Below are 19,063 nucleotides of genomic sequence, written 5' to 3'. Positions count from 1 at the left end.
TTGAAATAGCCTCTCTCCCTTCATCAGAGATCGTTCCATTTATCCTCATTCTTGATTGTTGTGGAGAACCAGGGAGGGAAGCCGAGTGGAACTGACTCAGTGGTTGAGTTCGAGGGTACCTGGATCATTTTAAAGTGCTTTTAGTTTAAACGCTGAAGTTAATGTCTACCCCCAAATCATTTTCTTCTGATGTTTGCAGCGTCTGTGGAGTTGGACAGACCACTGCTCAAGTGGCTTGCTTATTTTGGCTTTCCCTCTTAAGAGTCTCCTTTTCTGACTTACCATCTCTTCTTCATAGTAAGATTTTGGGACATCCTGGAATTTATGCCTGGTGGGTGCTACTTCCTTCTTCTTTCACCCCCCCTTTTTTAAAGAGGCATATATTTTCTAAAACTAAGCTATCATCTAGAGAGCTTTTGCCTTCTTAGTTCTTTTTTGATTTTCTCGTTTATTTATGCTGGTGATGCTCAAACCTTAATGCTGCTCAGCATCACCTGGCAGGCTTGCATAAACAAATGGCTGGGCTCCACCCCTGGGTTTTGTCACAGTGGGTCTCAGGTCTTTAGTCCCAAAGGCATTTCAGACAAGTTCCCAGGAGATGCGCTAATCATGTGCCTTGGCTGAGGAGTACACTTTGAACCTCTGACCTAGACAGGTGGTTTTGTCTATCAGTTTGCTGTTTTGTTCAGTTTTTTTATTTAACCCCAAAAGGGTAGAGGTTCTTCAGATTTTATTCACCTATGTTCCCTGGAAGCTCCTTATTTTTAATTCATAGGTCAACCCACTAGCTTGAAAGGAAACTCAAAAAATTACCTTATTTTTAATTGTGAAGGGCTTGGTTGGGGCAGGAGTGGCAGAGTGTGAAATGTGCCATTTCTCATTCCTTCCCCCAAAGAAGACGGTAATGGTCAGTCTCTCAGAACTTACACAGGTTTTTTTTTTTTTTTTTTTTTAAGGTTTTATTTTATTTATTTGACACAGAGAGAGAATGCGAGGGGGGAACACAAGCAGGGGGAGTGGGAGAGGGAGAAGCAGGTTCCCCGCTGAGCAGGGAGCCCGATGCGGGGCTCGATCCCAGGACCCTGGGATCCTGACCTGAGCCGAAGGGAGACGCTTAACGACTGAGCCACACCGGCTCCCCTGTATAGAAAATGATCTTTTTTTTTTTTTTTAAAGATTTTATTTCTTTATTTGACAGAGAGAGACACACAGCAAGAGAGGGAACACAAGCAGGGGGAGTGGGAGAGGGAGAAGCAGGTTCCCCTCTGAGCAGGGAGCCCGACGCGGGGCTTGATCCCAGGACCCTGGGATCATGACTTGAGCCGAAGGCAGACGCTTAACGACTTAGCCACCTAGGCGCCCCTACACAGGTCTTTATAGTCTTTTCAACAGAGCATTCTAGGAAGCCTTCTGAAAGTTGATTGACCAGGCCCCTAATTGAGACTAATTGAATAGATACAATTTTTTAGTTTCCCTAATTGCTTATATTAGTCCTTTGTTACTTGAGGTTTACTTTTCCTTCCTCAAATCCCTTCCTTCTCTGTCTCAAACTTTTCAGCTCTCATGGGGGTGCATACTGGGAGAGGGGTGGGGTGCCATCTGGGGAAGTATCATTTACCTATACGTGTCCCTACTGCATGCTTAGTTAGGTGCTTTATCTGTGTCCTCTCCTTCAACCTAGCCAGGCTTACACAGTAAAAATATAATTATTCCCACTTTATGGATGCAGGAAACAAGACTCTAAATTGGTACTTTACTGATCAACTTTACAAGGTACTGCTTTTGGGGTTAAAATAGAAGTCTAATGCCAAAGCCAGTGGAGTTTTTCATATTACCTCTCTTTAAGATAGTTGGAGTTGAGCTTTGAGGACAGAAAGAAACTTAACCTGGGTGTATATAAGCATATTTGAAATTTTAGGGGCAGCTGGGTGGCTCAGCCGGTTAGGTGTCTGACTTTGGCTCTGGTCATGAGCTCAGGGTCCTGGGATGGAGCCCAGCTCCCTGCTCAGCGGGGAGTCTGCTGTCCTTCTGCCTCTCCCCAAACCCATGCTCTCAAATAAATAAATAAATAAATAAATAAATAAATAAATAAATAAATAAATAAAATCTTAAAGAAATTTCACTTAATGTCACTTGTCAGGCTTGACAATGTATATGCCCGTCAGCAACAATCTGAGGTGTTTAATTTCCAAAATACTCAATTACAAGAAGGATTGTAAACTAGTTGAAAGTAATCATATTTTGTACTTTTCTTTCTCAAGTATAAAGCTCATCCATGGCAAGTTACAAATAACTTCTTCATTCACATTTTCTTCAGTGCTAAAACCCACATAAAACAAGAATTGGACAAATAAGCAAACTCTCATATGGTAGAAGGCTTTTCTAGTAAAACACTAGCGTGGTAGTTGAGGGAACTTTGTCTTATTTTCAGTTCTATTCAATTTATCAAATGTGGGGGAAGACTGTAGTGATGGTCCTCAGTTTTCTTGTTTAAAAAGAGTATGATAGAAATTTTCTCCTGTCCTCTTACTTGTCTGATATGGGAATTAATAAATACTATGTGTAAAGCCCTTTGAGGGCTCTGGAAGAAAGATGCTATGTAATTTCAGCATTATTCGTGGTCCATCAGGCTCCGCACGGGGTCACCAGGAAAGAGAGATTTTTACCTTCTAGTCTACATTTCACAGTATAAAAACAAGGTATTGTTGTTTGTGGCTGTGAAAATTTCCTGTAATTGTACCTGCAGAGGTTGCTCCTATCACAGAGTCTAGGGCCCTGGCTCACCCAAGAGGACCAGCTCCCGAGGCAGAAAGAGAGTGAGCCCCAATTAAACAGTACCTGGTTCCTGTGAGGACATGTGCCCACCCGCAGTAATCCTCTGTGTCTGTCAACCTGTTGAGTAGCAGAATCCCTCCTTGACCCTTTTCTGCTCTCTCCTCTCGATCCTGTAGTTCATTATTCTGGGCTGACTCTAGAGGGGACTGTCCTCTGTCCTGCTCAGCTCTCCTATAATCTCTCATTATTACCATGTTCCTGTTGTTACAGCCCTGCCTCATCTAAGGCCTCTATAAGAATAAGCATATTTCTGGCCATTCTGTCTGTATTGGAGACTGGATCAATACTGTTTAGACTCACCAGTTCCTTTTTGATGGTTAAGCAGTATTTTGATTCTTGAGCTTTAACTTCTGTATACTTGTCCCTTCTGAGTCTTAGCCTGGGGTTCCACGGCTGAGAAAGATTAGGCCCAGAATGTTGTCTTTAGTGAAATTGTAGCCTGAAAAATTAAGGTATAAGTTATCTGCACATCCAGCAACTCAGTTCATCTTCCTGTTTTTCGATTTTTGTATTCATTTATTTTGTAGCAGTGTTCAGTGTACATCTTCATCTTTACAGTGTTGGTAATTAATTCATTTCTTTCTCTGCTCTTTCTCACAAGAGCTCCTGACTAGCTTATTGCCAAATCTATTTCACTTAATGGTCTTCCTGAATTCTTTGTGTTATCTGAGTAATTTTTCCTCTTGCTGCCTGGCATTGTCTAACCGCTGAAATGAGGTTGAAGTTCTAATCAGTGCTTTTCTCTAGCTTGGAGGGTGAAAGAGCTTGTACCCAGCCAGTCCCTCCGTCCTCTAATGGGACTCGTTTTGGGCTCTCTCGCTCCCACTCTCTGCTTCTTAAAACAAATTTTGTCTCTTCACTCTTTTCCAAGTTTTTCATGGGTTCAGATAGTTTCCCTCATCCCTGCATGCTAGTCTGAAGTCACCAAAACACATGCCCTTCAGAAATGATCCAGGCTTGTGGCCAGCTTAACTGAAGAGTCTTGAGCTGACAGGGAAGTTAGTTTGTTTATTTAGGCTCTGACTTTTATAGTGCCTATCAGGCAAATGGCTACCTGAATGTTCAGTGTTTAAAAATAAAATTTCAAATGGGCCCTAACTCTGCAAGAAGCATCCCAGACTCTGTAATCCCTTTTCTTGGTAACGTGTTTCTGTTCTCACGTTATCATTTCTGTGCCTCTTTGTTTCTTCCATTGTCCCCTTCCTTACACACACCTTTTACCTCCTTCAGTTTCAGTTATTCTGAGTAGGAGCTCCCGTTGTGGGGTTTGTTCAGTCTTCTTTTCAGAAGGCTGGCCCCTAACAGTTTTTAATGTGTGATCTCAGTAAACAAGAAGTGTGTGTGTGTGTGTGTGTGTGTGTGTGTAGGAAGCCTGCCATATTTCCTCCCTGCCCCACAGAAAATGTGTTTTCTGGAAGCCCTTTTGACACTGAAGTGAATACCCACTGGCCCTCCCTTGCTGAATTCTCCTGAGAGGGGAGAAAGAGGGAAAGAGAGGGAGGCCTTTATGCTTGTTGTCATATCTTTTGTTTCTGCTGATTATACACAAAGTAAGTTGTAAATAGCTCTCTCACACACCATGATTCCTTTGAGGTATGTCCTGGAGAGTAGATATGCACTCAGCTTCTGCTTACCCTGGGGATTCTAGAGGGTCCCTTTCAAGGCCTCCTACTTCCTGTTACAGCAGTAGCAGAATGAAATTTAGATGAGTACTGGACAATTACTATCCCATAATTAAACCTGTGGCATACTGTTCAGAAATATTAGCTGATCGGTCTAGTATTTTTGGCTTTTAACTTAAATGTTTTTATTACATTGAAAGCAAAATATACTAAGATGCAAAAAAGAACAAAAAATAAAAAGTCCCCTAGTCTTACTACTTTTCAGAGATAAAAAACCACTGTGAAACATTTTGTGAAAATCATTGTAGAGAACTTTGTTTTAAAGTATGGCGTTGAGGGATGCCTGGGTGGCTCAGTCGTTAAGCGTCTGCCTTCTGCTTGGGTCATGATCCCAGGGTCCTGGGATCCAGCCCCGCATCGGGCTCCTTGCTCGGCTGAAAGCCTGCTTATCCCTCTCCCACTCCCCTTGCTTGTGTTCCCTCTCTCACTGTGTCTTCTCTCTGTCAAATAAATAAATAAAATCTTAAAAAAAAAATAAAATAAAAAAATAAAGTATGGCGTTGAAAAAGGCACTAAACACTGGCATGAAGGAAAGCAGATGAAATTGGAATTCCCAAAATTAATTTAAATTTTATATTCCAGAGAAAACAGTAGTGAGGTACATACCATATTTTATTATCTTAATCTACACTGGAGTGATAATAAGGGGCTGGACAATTTATGTCTGCTGTATCCGTCAGTCATGTTTTTGATCATTTCTAGCTAGCTCTCTCACTACTGAGGCTTCTAAATCAAAAGGCCTAATGGTCTAGGTGTGCAGAATTATAACTAATTAGGTTATCAACTTTTATATCCTTTGTGTTTTCCTTGGTACATTTTGATGAATTAGGAAACAGAGCATGCTTTCCCCTTAAATATTTTTCTTTATCTGATACTGCCATGAAGTGGGGTGGGTGGGGTAGGAGAGGACATCATTAGACAGTGAACCCAACAGTACAACTGTCCAGTTTTAAGTCTCAATTTCCTCATCTTTAAAATACAGGAGTCCATTTACCTGGATCCTGATGGATTTTCTTCTGCTCTGAAACCCTAGGATTCTGTTTGAGAGTGCTAACTCACGTCCCTCGTGTAGTTCTTTTCGTAATTTGGATAGCTGAAACATTCTAGTAGCCTGGCGCTGTTTCCTTCCAACTTATTCACAGACCTTTTTGTTTTCTCTCAGAGACTGTATTTCTAAGCGGTTGAGGTTGTAATCAAGGGTAATTGTCGCTGTTTAACTTTCTCCTTTCCTCTCGAGAGTGTTTATAAAATGCGTCCTGTGGGGTGGGAGGTGATATAAAGGAACTAGCAACTTAGTATTGGTGACACAGTCTAACAGTGTTAAGGTAACTGGGAATTTGTTTTGTGTACATAAAGTATTCTTTACACTTGATTTGCAGTGTATATTCTGGCTCATGGAATGTGCTTTAATCAGTTAAGTAGTCACATTTATTGAGGTTTTATCGGAAGCTGTGGGGGGGGGTTGTTTTGATGTGAAATATTCGAAGATTTATTTTTCCCCAGTTCTGTTGCACCTTAGGGAGAACTACTGTTGCAGAACTCATTAGTGCCCCTCCATTTGTCACCTGAGGGGTGGTATCAGCATCAGTCTGTGTGTGCCCCAACGCACATAGACAGTGTTCCTGCTTGTCTCTGTGCCCCATTTCTTTCTCATTCCTCAAGCTAGAGGATAATTTCACATTGCTTATGTTGTCCTAGACCGCAGAGCAAGTAGTGGGTCCTGATAACACACTTTCTCCACTTCCTTTGTCTTTTTTGTAATTTCTTTCATATGAAACATCAACAAATGCCTCTAGATGAGAAGCCACAACTTTTGCATGTTTCTTGTTAACTTCTTTGAAGTATGTTCTCAGTCTTCTCATTTCTTAAGTTTGGGAATTACGACTTTCTAGTATGGGACCCTGAGCTCTAGTTATTTACCTACTCGGAGCCTCTGGGTTTTTTTTTTTTTTTTTCATTTGTCAAAGGGAGATGCTCATAACCCGTAAGATGGTTGCAAGGGAAAAACCAGGTTAATCCATGTGTGTAAGGTGCCCACATGGTGACTAGCATATCACAAGTGCTCAGTAAACGTGACCTCTCTTGCTTCCCCTCTTGGGCCCCACTGTGAAATTTGTGGGTGAAGAGTGGTTAAGTTCAAAGACAGGTGATAATCTGTCCATGTCACCTTATGGACATGAGCAAGAAGAAAGAATGCGAGACTTAAAAAGAATAGGAGAGTTGGTCCCAAAAATGTCTGAAGAATTGACTGAGTGCTTTTTTACAACATTAGTAATATTCACTGGTAAACTTGCTAAGTGGACTTTATTGAAAACTGTTTAAATTTAGAGAAGTGAACTGATTTATTTGTGGGTCGAAAGAAAGAGGGAAATATCCTCTAAGGCGGTACACTTGGCTGAAAACTGATCTCTGAACAGAGAATTGACTGACACAGATGATCCTAAGTGGAGCTAAAGCACAGAACAAAACAGCAAAGGTGGGCCTTGATAGGGAAAGAAGACAGGTGGAATGAAGCTGATTGATGGATTGAGATTATGATAAAGATAGTTGTATGATTAACAAAGATAGTGTGTGTTTGGAAATACTGAATAGTGATTCAGAGAACTTTTTTAAAAAGCGGAAACAGGTTTAGATGGAATCTAAGTCCTTTTGTCTTTATCTCAAAAAAAAAAAAATCTAAAATGAAGTAAGCAAGTAACAGTAGGCAATATTTTGAGATGAGATCGCCTAATTAAGATAGTTTTGAAAGGGAATCTTTAGTGGCTTTCAGTATAGAATTTTAAATATAGAGAAATATTCTAAATTATTGCTATTTTGTTATCATTTTTATTATTGGAACAGACATAAAATAAGCCTGTTAAAATTTAGAGATCATGAATAAATAAAAAAATATTGATAAAGTCTGTCTATGCTAACCTTTACCATGAATAGGAAAAATAAATTTGAACAGGAATTTTAACAGTGGAAAGGAACTTTAGGCATTAGAGAATACGGTGTTCTTCTTCATTCTCACATAAGAAAATTAAAAGAGGGGAAGAAATGTCACGTGTCAAGTAGAGATTCTCTGTTTCTTTCCCCCTGTACTTTAATCTTCTCTCCTCCTTCCATCCAGAGATATTTAGTACATGCCTACTTTGTGCTACATGCTGTGAATACAAGGGGGAATAAAAATTTTGTGGATCTTTTCTTCTTAGAATTTGCCTTCTGATAGTTAATAAACTTGGTTACATGATAGTCATAATATATTTGACCTACTAAGTGTCAAAAACCAATGGAGCCACGATGGCCTGTTTCATACTTGCAGTTGGAATGTCCCTGCTTCTGTCTGGGTCAAATGTATTTGTGTGTAGTTCTCAGCAACCTCCACACCCAGCATCTAACTTGGCCATATTCCCCCAGGTTCCAGTGGCATGTGCTGGCAGAGTGCTGGGTGCAGACTTTTGCCCAAACCTGGAGGAGCCAGACCAGAGGCTGGAAGTCCAGGTTGGAGTCTTACTGCTTTATTAGTTGGGGGTGGTGTGACAGAAAGAGTGGTCCCTGGAGGCCATACAGATATATCAGTGTCATCAGGAGATGGACAACTGTTGAGACAGGTGTAAAGGAAGAACCGAGGTAGCCTGTGTGCTACAAAGAGTCCTTTTCAGGCTAAACTGTCTGTAACTGGAGATAATTCATTTATTCATCCATTTAAGAAACGGTACATATGGCAGTGGACAAGAACATGGTTTCTAAAGGCTGGCTGCCTAGGTTGACAAAAGTTACTGTGAGACTTTTGGCAAAGTCACTCAGACACACTGAGCTTTAGCTTTCCCATCTATAAAATGGAGACTTACCACCCAAGGTGATTATGAGGAGTAAATGTTCTAACATATACCTAGCCATTAGTATAGGACCTGGTGCATAACGGGCACTCAGTTAAGACTAGCTCTTGTCTTTTCAAAGCATTGTTATCACGTGCTTGGTACTGTGGTAGGCACTGGAGATACGTGGTGTGCAAGTCGGGCTTCCTGCATGATGGTTTCTCAGCTCAGGAGAACAGAAGCCATTAGGCACCGTAGTAGAAAAGTATGATTGAATGATAAGTATCTTCCCTTTTCATGTATGGGGAGATATGTCCTGTGATAGAGTATTAAGTTCATTAGCCAAGTGAAAGTACTTAGAATTCAGTTCATGTTATGTGGTCTTGGGACATCAGAAGTAGTTCGGTGTATCACAGATGAAAAATATAAAAATGACACCTTGGTCAAAGACCTACCTCTACTTTATGTGCCATTTAATATTTAAGGAATGTGTGTGTTACTAATGCAGAGATGCTGGCTTAAGTTGTAACGTGGGTGGCATCCCCTAGCAGGAGCAAACACATACTGTTTTTTTTTTTTTTTTTAGGACCTGCATTTGGCATCATTTTCTAAATTTTCAGACTTACAGGGTGAGCATGGTGAGCTTGGTTTTAACCAACTGAGCCACCCAGGTGCCCGTGAGCTTGGTTTTAAAGCATTTTTACTGATTTAGACGCTCCGCATTAGAATAGTTTTAAAGATTGACTTCTTCACAGTTGCAGAGAAGGTGGAAGTGGTGGTAGGAGGAGGTTTCAGTTTTTATGGTACTGAAGAGCATACCATCTCTTGCACACCTGCTCTTGGCCTCGGGAAGACCACCTGAGCTCTGCTGTGCCACAAGCTGGTACTGTTTGGGTGGTGTATGGCTATGCTACAACAGAAAAGCAGGTGTGACGCATATGAGACGTGATCATGTATTTCCCAGTTTTGGAAAGCGAACAGCTTTTGTGTGACACGCAAATGCAGAGTGATGGAAGACTTTTCATGGAGAGTGGTCTGATCCTTGACCTCTGGGTAGGATGAGTGATGTTCTTCAAACACATCACCTGGAATGGTCTGTCATGGGTGGTGGTTGGAGAATCTGTTTGTGAACTTTGAATTATGAAGCAAAGAGCAATGGGTTTTGCAGATGTGACTGTGTGAAATAAAACTGAAAGAGACCAACGGAGCATATTATTTTAACATACCAAGAGAGAAGATGTATATTTACTAGTTTAAGTGAAACCCTGGTTGTAGGTAGTTAAACATTTGTAGAGTTGACAATTCATCACGGTCCTTGCAAAGAAGACCAAGCCCCCGGGCAAAGAAATGAGTCTCATTTTATTGGACTCCTCCTCTTGCAACACCATTTTGGCAGACCGAGTGGAAAGGTTGAATCTGTTCAAAGAGTCAAGTGTGGTGAATTGGTGCATTAACTGGGACCCATTTGAACATTTCCTTCTCTTTTTCCTCTTCCTTTCTAAATATGGCTTCCATACATTTTAATGATATCTGGTACATATCCACATTATGTCAGTCATAAAAAAACCTGACACTTAATATGTTCTTCACCAGCTAACAATTTCACGAGTAGTTTTTAGCTTAGAGTCCTTTCATTCTTGCTATGGCATGTATCTGGTCTTTTTTTTCCCCTAAGAAATGAGGAATTTCTTAGTTTGTAGTCTAATTCTGCACTCCAGGGAATTCACCCTAGGACGTGCCAGAGGCATCTATTTTCCCTGTTTGGATCTCAGGCTGTCTCCAGGGCCAGGCATCATAACCACTAGAGGATTTGCTGTTTTGGCTTCTTGATTCTGAGAATAACCTCTTGTACACCTTGATTTAGGAGCAGTAGTTTGTTTATATCCTTTTCTATGAAGGATTTTCATTTAGACACACAGCGCCCATATCTGATTTACTTTTCTATTTTGGCTGACATAATTTCTCATAACTGGTGGAGTCCCTTTCTGTTCTTACCTCTTTCCTTTTCACTCTTTTTTCCTATCCCTAAAATTTCAGATGGCTTAGCACCTTTATTGCTTAATAATCCCAAGATCCCTCACACACTTTCATGAACATATCTTTGGTTTTGAATGACTGTTATCCTGAAGTCTGTGTCTTACTTGACTTTTGCAAGGGTGTCTGCTGGCTTTTCATGTTAATATGCTTGATTTAGAAAAGTAGCTGGAAATCAAGACTTTGATTCACTAATTTTATTGATTTTCCTCAGTGGTTTTTGAAGTGGGTATGAAACTGTACTTTCTTTTGCCTTGGGAGGTTAACTGATGTATATTAGCAAAATATTGTGCTCTTATATAATTATTTTCTAGGAAGTGGTTATTGTAGTTTAGACTTCCCTTAATTGCTGTTAAATATTATATTTTCAGTCAGAGAAAAGTTACTTTTTAAGTCTAACTCTGCCTTATCCTGTATTAAGTTGTTACATCTGACCCAATACAATTCCTTTCTTGATCAGGAATTCAAGATGTGGGGTTAACTTGATATTTTTCACCACTAAAGTGCTTAGAAAATTAGAGTAAATAATGAACCAATATTTCAGTACCAGATTAGACACAATTTACTGTGATGTTTCATAAACCACAGACTCCTTTCTTCTGTGAATGCGTGAAGGATCACTTTTTTTTTCCCAGACATACCGGGGTGCAAGTGTAAATTTCCATAAAATTTAAATGAGGTGCTTCCTGTAATTAATGAACAATTGTGGCTGCTCTCTAGTCTGCATTGTAATTAACCGTGATCAGGCTTGTTTAGTGATGACACTGTTCCTGTAATAATTTGACAAGCTACTGTGAATTTGCCAGGTTATTAAACAACCTGCAGCATTCACTTATGGAATCACAGGGATGAGCTTGGCGGTTGCTGCTAGTTAAATGCAGCATAAGGGTGAACTGAAAGCTGCTTATTGAAGTCTATCGATCACCATGACCAGATTTAAATTCCTATGATTTTGGAGAAGTTAATTAATTTTGTGTGGGTTGTCTCGAAAACTTTTTATTGCATAATAAACCTGCTAGGGCAAAGCTGGTCATTTTTATGAACTCATAATGAAGCCAGCAAATTTTCTATATTATTATCACCAGTATGAACCAAAAAGAATTTGAGGTGTCCCCTTTCCACCCTATTAAACAGGTATGATTATTTAAAAAACAACAACAAACTGTTTCCTCTCCAAATTCATTCACAACATTTAACATTCCTCTAATACAAGTTCACTGTATTTGTGTGTGTGTGTGTGTGTGTGTGTCAGAGAGAGAGAGAGAAACAACAGATGACCTTGTGCTGAACACAGTCATGTTGCAGGTAGAGCGAGCCATCTAAGTGGACTGGTAGCCTTATGTCCATGGTGACTAGTGCACCCGCCTTCCCCAACCCCCCTTCAGGTTAAGAACTGTTCAAAACCTTACTGTCTAGTTACTGTGGTGTCTTTCATTCAGATTCTGTTTATTGACTAAACCACAAGGATTCCTGCCCAAAGTACCAGGCGGTCTATGCTTGACTGATTTTGATTTTCTAACATCAGCCCTGGGGTTTATTTGAAAAATGTACATACACTGCAGCTTTAACAAGTCAAGTGACTGCATGTTTTTGACCACGGAGTAGAGTATATCTGAAGATCATTAAATTTGGGTGGGGGGGAGGAGGGGTGGAGAATAAGTGTAGTAGTCATTGTACCATTGCAGAATGTGTGTGTGTGTGTGTGTGTGAGTGTGACACATGGTTTTTGTCTTTTCATCTTCTCCAAGAGCCAGAAAGTTTCCTGCCGTTCTCTTTCCAGCTATTGACAAATGATTGCCAGATGTGAGATCTTTGCAGTGCTCTTTCCCTCAGCAAACCTGCAGCGATGGGATATTTGATTCTCCCTTGCCCATTTCATCTCCTTTCCACATCTGCCAGGGACACACAAGCAATACATCCCTACATGAGAGTTTAAAGTTTATCCAGCCCCTTTTTCCCCTCGATACAGTGTTTGGAGACAACAGAATGAGGTCCATATGACTCTCTCCCAACTTCACTGTATGAAATTAGTTGTTTATTTTACTTATCTACCTCTTAGTAATTGAACTATTTCATTTTAGTTTCGGTCCATGGAAAATTTGATGCAACTCTGGGAGTGCTAAGAGTTTCCTATTGTTGTCTGCTTGCTGCAAGTATGCCATCATCTCAACTTCTCTCCGATCGCTTCAGTTCTGATACAAACTAGACTGTTGGTTTCATAGAACTTCCTAGGAAAGCAATTTTAATAAACAACTGTCAAAATATAAGTGTAGCGTGTCTTTAAATTTCAGTAGGCATTTAAGATTAAAAGAGTCTCCTGTGAGGGGGAATATTCAGCTTGTTTGGCTTGATTAGCTTACCCTGTATTTGTGTCCATTGTCAAAGTTGATATGGATGAGCTCCTAGTTTTAATCCCAAATAGTTTATAAAAGAGAGAGTACACTGAGTTTTGGAGGCATCTGAAATTAGTCTGTATAGGCCACACACATAATCACTAACATGCACAGAAGCCTTTTGCATCTGCTTGGAATCTGTATTGATACTGATTTTTTTTTTCTCATCTCAGTTTGAAGATATTTTCCAAAATGCTCTTATAGCTTATGTTCATACTATAGGGTGGGCTGACACAGGTGGCCTTTCAGTTTTCCTATTACACTTTTTGGCAAAGAAAAAGGCCCCTTATTCCCTGAATAAGATCAGCGTTTTTTGTTGTTTTTTTTTTAACATTTAAAAAATAATCCATAAAATGTCTGCCACATGTTCTCTAGTTGATGGAAATGTTTTCCGAATTAGAACTGTAGTATTGAATTCTTACTGTATCAGTGCTAGTATGTTTACTGTTTCTGCTACCCTGTTAGCTACTCTTAGCTACCTGTGATTATATGAATTTATATTTTTTGTGAACATAAAATGATGAATATAATTACTATTTCTGAATTTCATACTGAATAAAAATTTTGGTTTTTTTAAAAAAGAAGTAAATGGCTTTGCCCATTATTAGAATCAAAATAAGGAAAGAGTGAAGTCTACTTTTCAGTATGTTCTTTAAAAAAAATAACCAGGCAACAAACAAAACCTAACAAGCACAAAAACAAAAAGCCAACAGTCCCTGAAACAAATAAATCTTTCTAAGCCTAAGAAAAATAGGTAAATCAAAGTCATCAAGATATATACATGAAATGTGTGCAACTTTTTGTATATCCATTATAGTATACCTCCATAAAGTTTAAAAAGAGAAAAAGGGGTGAAACTGTTTGCCACAAGTTCCCAAAATGTTGTATGTTTCAGTTGGAAGTGAATGCTGAATAGGATAGAAGAAAATTATAGTTGAAGATATAATGATAAGGGGCACCTGGGTGGCTCAGTCAGTTGGGTGTCTGCCTTTGACTCAGGACAAGATCCCGGAGTCCCGAGACTGAGCCCCGCATCCGGCTCCCTGCTCAGTGGGGAGTCTGCTTCTCCTTTTGCCCTTCCCCCTGCTCTTGTGCTCTCTCTCTCTCTCAAATAAATAAATAAAATCTTAAAAAAAAGATATCATGATAAACCATTCAGAGTATTTACTCTCAAAAACAACATGATGATCATAGTGAAGGTGGTAAGTTTAAACAACACCCTTCAGAACAAAATTACCCAAACCAAGAAGGATCCCTGTGGAAAAGTTGGTATTTTTATTGTCCTTTGACATTCCCTGAGGACTGACGCCAGGTTAGGCACTCAGTGGATTCCAGGGGCTGGGAAGGTGGAGGTGAAGAGCTCTTTCATAAAACAACAAGGTTAGGGACTCCTGTGGCGGGAGCCAAGTTCCTCCAAGTGCAGATCACTGCACATCATTTGCCTTTGCTAATGCATTTGCTGGTTTCTCATGCCTTCCTGCTTTTTCCTCAACATGGGTACTCTGGGAGGCAGAGAGGTGCTCAGCAATGGAGGTGTCATCCGGCCCGTGTACCTAGGGAACGTCCTTCAGAGGACGACTTGTCACCAGCCGTCAAAGAAGAGAGTGGCTTTGTGGTCTCTGAACATCTGGCAGCGCTGCACAGGAAGCTGAGGGGGTGTCATTAATTGTGATGAAATAATTTAAACCATCAGGAATAAATGAGGCTGTTAAGCTAAGTTCAGATTCCATTTGCCATGCACATGTGTCTAGCAGCCTGTGTGCAGTTAAAAAAAATTGAATTATATTAGCTCATGAGTCGAAGCGAAACAGATACTGTAAATGAAACAAGTTGCTGTGTGGTGATGACATCGTGTTGAACCACTTCACAGAGTTACAGTTTGTAGGATCGATATATTGAAAGTGGTACATTACTTAATGAATTTTTATATAAAAGCATTCTTATGCGATTGAGGGATAGAGTGAGGACCAGGGGTTTATTGGAATATAAGATGGGTAGGTGGATGGGAAGAAAGAAGCAAGCTATCCGGTGAAGGTGGATTGGGTAGGTGGGGCTCGTAGCCTGCTAAGCCAGACTGGATTGATGCACAGCTCACCTTTCTATGGATCTGGCTTTAGGTACAATATTCATTGCAAGTGTTCTGTGTATACTCTAGGCAGGAGGACAGTTTTTCTCTGATAACCAACTTCTCATGTTCCTTAGAGAGCTTCTGACTCTTTGGGGACATCTACATTGTTTTCTGGACAATGGGGACAACTATCTTGAGTGACAGATTGTTCCTCAAGCAAACAGACATATTTTCAAGGCTTTGCACAATCATGAACACTGATTTCAAATGTAATTTTCAAGTACTGTGGGAAGAGGCAGCCTAATTTCTTTACAAAGGAAAGACTGTCAGGTTTGGAATGTCAGGGCATCTCTGAGGTTTTGAGCACTAAGCTGAGCAATGGTGTGTACATTCCACAGTACATTTCTAAAATAAAAGTCATTCCTTTACACATAAGCAAGGTTTTCAAACTTGAACTTTTATTTAGAAATAAACACAGGATTTTGAAAAATAAAATGAGACTGTGATACAGAAAGCCTCTTTAAAAACCACCAGAGAGGTAATCCCTCAGTCACATCGAGGCGATGGTCCAGCTCCAGCAAGCCTTGGACGAGAGTCATTTTAATACAAACGTTTTACCCCACTTTGCTCCATCAGTCTCCTCTTCACCTCACTGCCTTTTTGTTTTCCTTGTTATGTACCTCCTTTTTTTCCTTCTCCATTTTCTCTTTCCTTTCCATTATTCTTTTAATTCTCTTCACAACCTATTCTGTCTTCCATAAAAGTGAACTGCAGTTCTGTTTTCATTTGTAGTCCTCGTTTTTTTGCTAGTAGTTAAAAGATTAATATCCACAGTTACTTGAATTGTGAACTTAGAAATTTTAGGTTGCATTTTTACATAAATTTGTATGACCATTGGTGGATTTTTTTAAGAAATATGACTAGACCTTGATAAGTTTTTTTTTTTTTTCTTAAAAAAGGAATGCAGAATACTCAGTAAATCGTCCCTTTTCCTGGACTTTTGAGTGGAATTGTTATTGATGAAAGCCAGAAATTTGTGGCTCCCACTTACCCTTTTTCTTCTTACCCTGACATGAGGACGACATTCAAATCAAAGTACTTGAATTTTCTGACATCTAATAGAGCAACCAGTAGTTAGGAGGTTGCTTCTGTGTGTTTTGATCTTTGGATTTCATTTTAATTGATGAAAAAGAACAGGAAGATTTGGCTTCTTCAGATCTATTTTCTTGGCATTGTTGGAAGGGTTGAAGGGTGGTGTGTATGCATAAGGCACTGTGTCTAACACACAGCAAGTAGTGAATGCATTATTGCTATGATATAAATGTATTTTACTAGCTTCTGTTGGCTAAGCAACTAAGAATTAGCAAGACTTTTTTTCCTGAAAACTTCACATACCGCATCCATTTAAGTTATATTCACTTTTAAAGTTCTATAATTTTTTCCGTAAGATTAAGGAATCCATGGCGAACACAGGGAGTTTTGAACAAAATACCTATGCTTTTCTTTCTTTCTTTGGAAGAAATCAGTGCATTCGGTAGTGTATTTATTTATTTCTCAAAACAAGTAAGAAAATGATAGTATACTCAGCAGTTGCTTGAAATTTTCTTTTGCAAGAGTCTTAGTAAATAATTAATAGATAAAAAGCAGTTTCATGAACTTAAGTTCCTCCCTCCCTTTTATAATTTAATGGAGTGTGGCCTGGATGCCCCTACATATTTTCAGGACTTTTTTTTTTTTTTTTAAGTTTTCTACTGCTGTTGTTACTATTACTCTCTGCTTAAGTATCATTAAATTCTGGATTCTGTATCGTGAGTTCTATGTATCAGGTACATTACAGATTAAATAAATCTTGGTTGCATGGCCTGAGAACCTACCTACATTCTGTATTCTCTCTCAAAACCACTGTATGAGGGAATGTTACCTAGATTTCAGATAACCAGCTTAACATAAGTTCATGTTGGGAACTGTCAGTATGGATATAAGAAATATTGAGTAAGGTGCTTATTTGTACTTTATGTAAGTTCCTAAGTCATAACAGCTTCATAGATACTTCATGGAAGGAGAAAGAAAAGATAAAGATAGAAAAACAGGAAGAATTTTAATTCTTGGCTTGAATAGAGAGAATTGTATGTGTCAGAATGTGTGCATGTATATGGATTTTGTATATACATGCAATGTATATCTCATTACATATAAATCTGTATATTTTATGTTTATAAGAATGGCTAGCGATACTCTATTTGGATATTTTGAGTTAGTCATAATGAGTAACATTACAGAAATGAGGATTTACATTGAAAACACATAGTCTACCTTCTTCCACCTCCAGAAAAAAAAAAAAGGAAAAAACTTCTGTTAGGGTAGATAATGGAATCTCTGTGTGTGAGATTCTTTAGGACTCAGTATTTTTTTCATATGATTTCATAATTTAAACCTGGGAATTATCTGAATTATTTATATAATCTAATGTCTTCATTTTATAGATTTGGAAACCAAGGTGCAGAAATTTTTTAAAACTTATCCCAGATTACATAGTTAGTAAAAACATTCTCCATTTCTAATGTGTCAGAGCCTTGAAGAATACTGTTTACTGGTTTTTATTCCTTTAGAGTTTGTAAGCATTATATGGCAAGGTTCTAAGTTCTTATCACAGAAAATTATTTGACTCATTGTATCCCTTGTTCTGGATACTCTGAGTGAGCATTAATACCAGAAGGCTACACAGTAGCCTTTGGTACCACAGTAATAGTGTTAGCAGGTTCCCTCATGAAAACAGCAGATCCTTCTATCTGATGCAGGAAGTGTGCTAACTTGATGCTAAGAAATGGGATGTTTGGGTCTGGCTTTTTTTCTTTTCTTTTCTAGGAAGTGTGAGTTCGTTATAGAATTTAGGTGTTTGACAAAAGCTAGCTCTTGAACATTAAGAGGTGGAAATAGTTCCATCTAAATAATCCCTGTTTCAAGAAGAGAAATGCCATTACAGACATCTGAAGAATGGAATTAGCCAAGAATGTAAGTGTTACTTTTTAATGTCCAATACTTGCCAGTGGAGTTTCGTGGAGTACAGTGGCAGACCAAGCCCCTTGAAACCCTCGTTTTTATAAAAACCATCTTTAAGGGCCTTTTTGACTAGGGTACTATGTTTGTATCCTATAAAGAGTGAGCTGAATAGACAGTGTTTTTGCCCTCTAGGAGTTTATAATCAAAAACAGACAATATAGTTGACATCTGTTATTATATTAATGTCCTACAAATAAACACTGATCAAATACATAAATAAAAGTTTTATATCAAAGACAAGTAAAAACCTTTTTGCTTGCCCAATTAAATAAGTAAATAGACCTCCTCATCCCCACGCTGAAAGTATCATGGATGATGTAAAATGACTAAACTGGAATAATCCTGACACCAAGATAATCCTTTTAGATTGTTATTTTTAGGGGCTTTCAAAGAGTGCTGGCATTACCATGATGTCACTGATAGCTTTTTGTAAGCAGGTCTGGATTCAGACATATTGTTTTTATCTTTCTGGTTGAATTTTCCTCCCTTTCTGGAATTTTCTCATTTCTGTCTGTTGACTGGTGGTACTTGATATTGTAAACCAACATCCTGGAGTGTACTTTAAAAAATTTATCCAAACCCCTGATGTTAGTAGAAATGATTTTTTTAAAACTAGCAGCCTTTTCCCCCCTTTAAATCACTAGAAACTGCAGGAAAACAAATATAGGAGCTTAAGATTGATGCTATAACAAGATGAAGTTCTATATCCAAAAGGCTTTGAGGGAAATATTGGTTAAAAAATGTAAGTTCACAACTTTGGAATAGACAGATCTGGCTTTAAGTTTGAGTAAAGCTAGACTAACTAAAATCAAACAAATGTTGGCAGGGGGAGATAAGGCATTGAGTTTGATAAAATGTTTTCTTTCTGCATGCTTCAATTTTAATGCAAGGTATTTTAACAGTCACTTCATTTTTGAAGTGTGAACATTGGGAAGTCTAAACATAAACCCATCTTAAAGTTCAAAATATTTTTAAAAAATAGCTATCCCTACCTCAGTGTAGGTGTGTGTCTGTGTAAATTAAAGCATGTGGATGCATAAATTAATTAGAAGAACAGTTACTGATATAAATCAAACTTATTTGGTACACTGATGAAATGAGCATTGTTTATAAGATTATCTTGTTATTTAATCTCTTCTATATAAACCTGGCTGGTTAGCATTATGAAGTAATAATACAATTAATGTGATG

General features: G+C 38.8%; 1 protein-coding gene across 21 annotated transcripts in view; it reads left to right on the top strand.

Moving 5' to 3' along the window:
• The window catches only part of BNC2 (basonuclin zinc finger protein 2), a 433,411-nt gene that overhangs the window by 161,581 nt on the left and 252,767 nt on the right, over window positions 1-19,063 (top strand). For 13 of the 21 annotated variants that reach the window (XM_045882449.3, XM_064579718.1, XM_064579716.1 and 10 more), the window contains one exon: window positions 7,917-8,000. The exons of the other annotated variants lie outside the window; for them this stretch is intronic. In XM_045882449.3, the coding sequence (XP_045738405.2) occupies window positions 7,917-8,000 (84 nt within the window). Of the gene's footprint in view, window positions 1-7,916; window positions 8,001-19,063 lie in introns of those variants that run through there. 21 annotated transcript variants of the gene reach the window in all.

The sequence above is a fragment of the Mirounga angustirostris genome, unplaced genomic scaffold (assembly GCF_029215605.1).
Source record: "Mirounga angustirostris isolate CCGP_5_RB_7025 unplaced genomic scaffold, mMirAng1.0.hap1 SCAF_15, whole genome shotgun sequence".
Taxonomy (NCBI): domain Eukaryota; kingdom Metazoa; phylum Chordata; class Mammalia; order Carnivora; family Phocidae; genus Mirounga; species Mirounga angustirostris.
The sequence above is the reverse complement of the archived record's forward strand: the minus strand, read 5'-3'. Positions and strand labels throughout refer to the sequence as shown.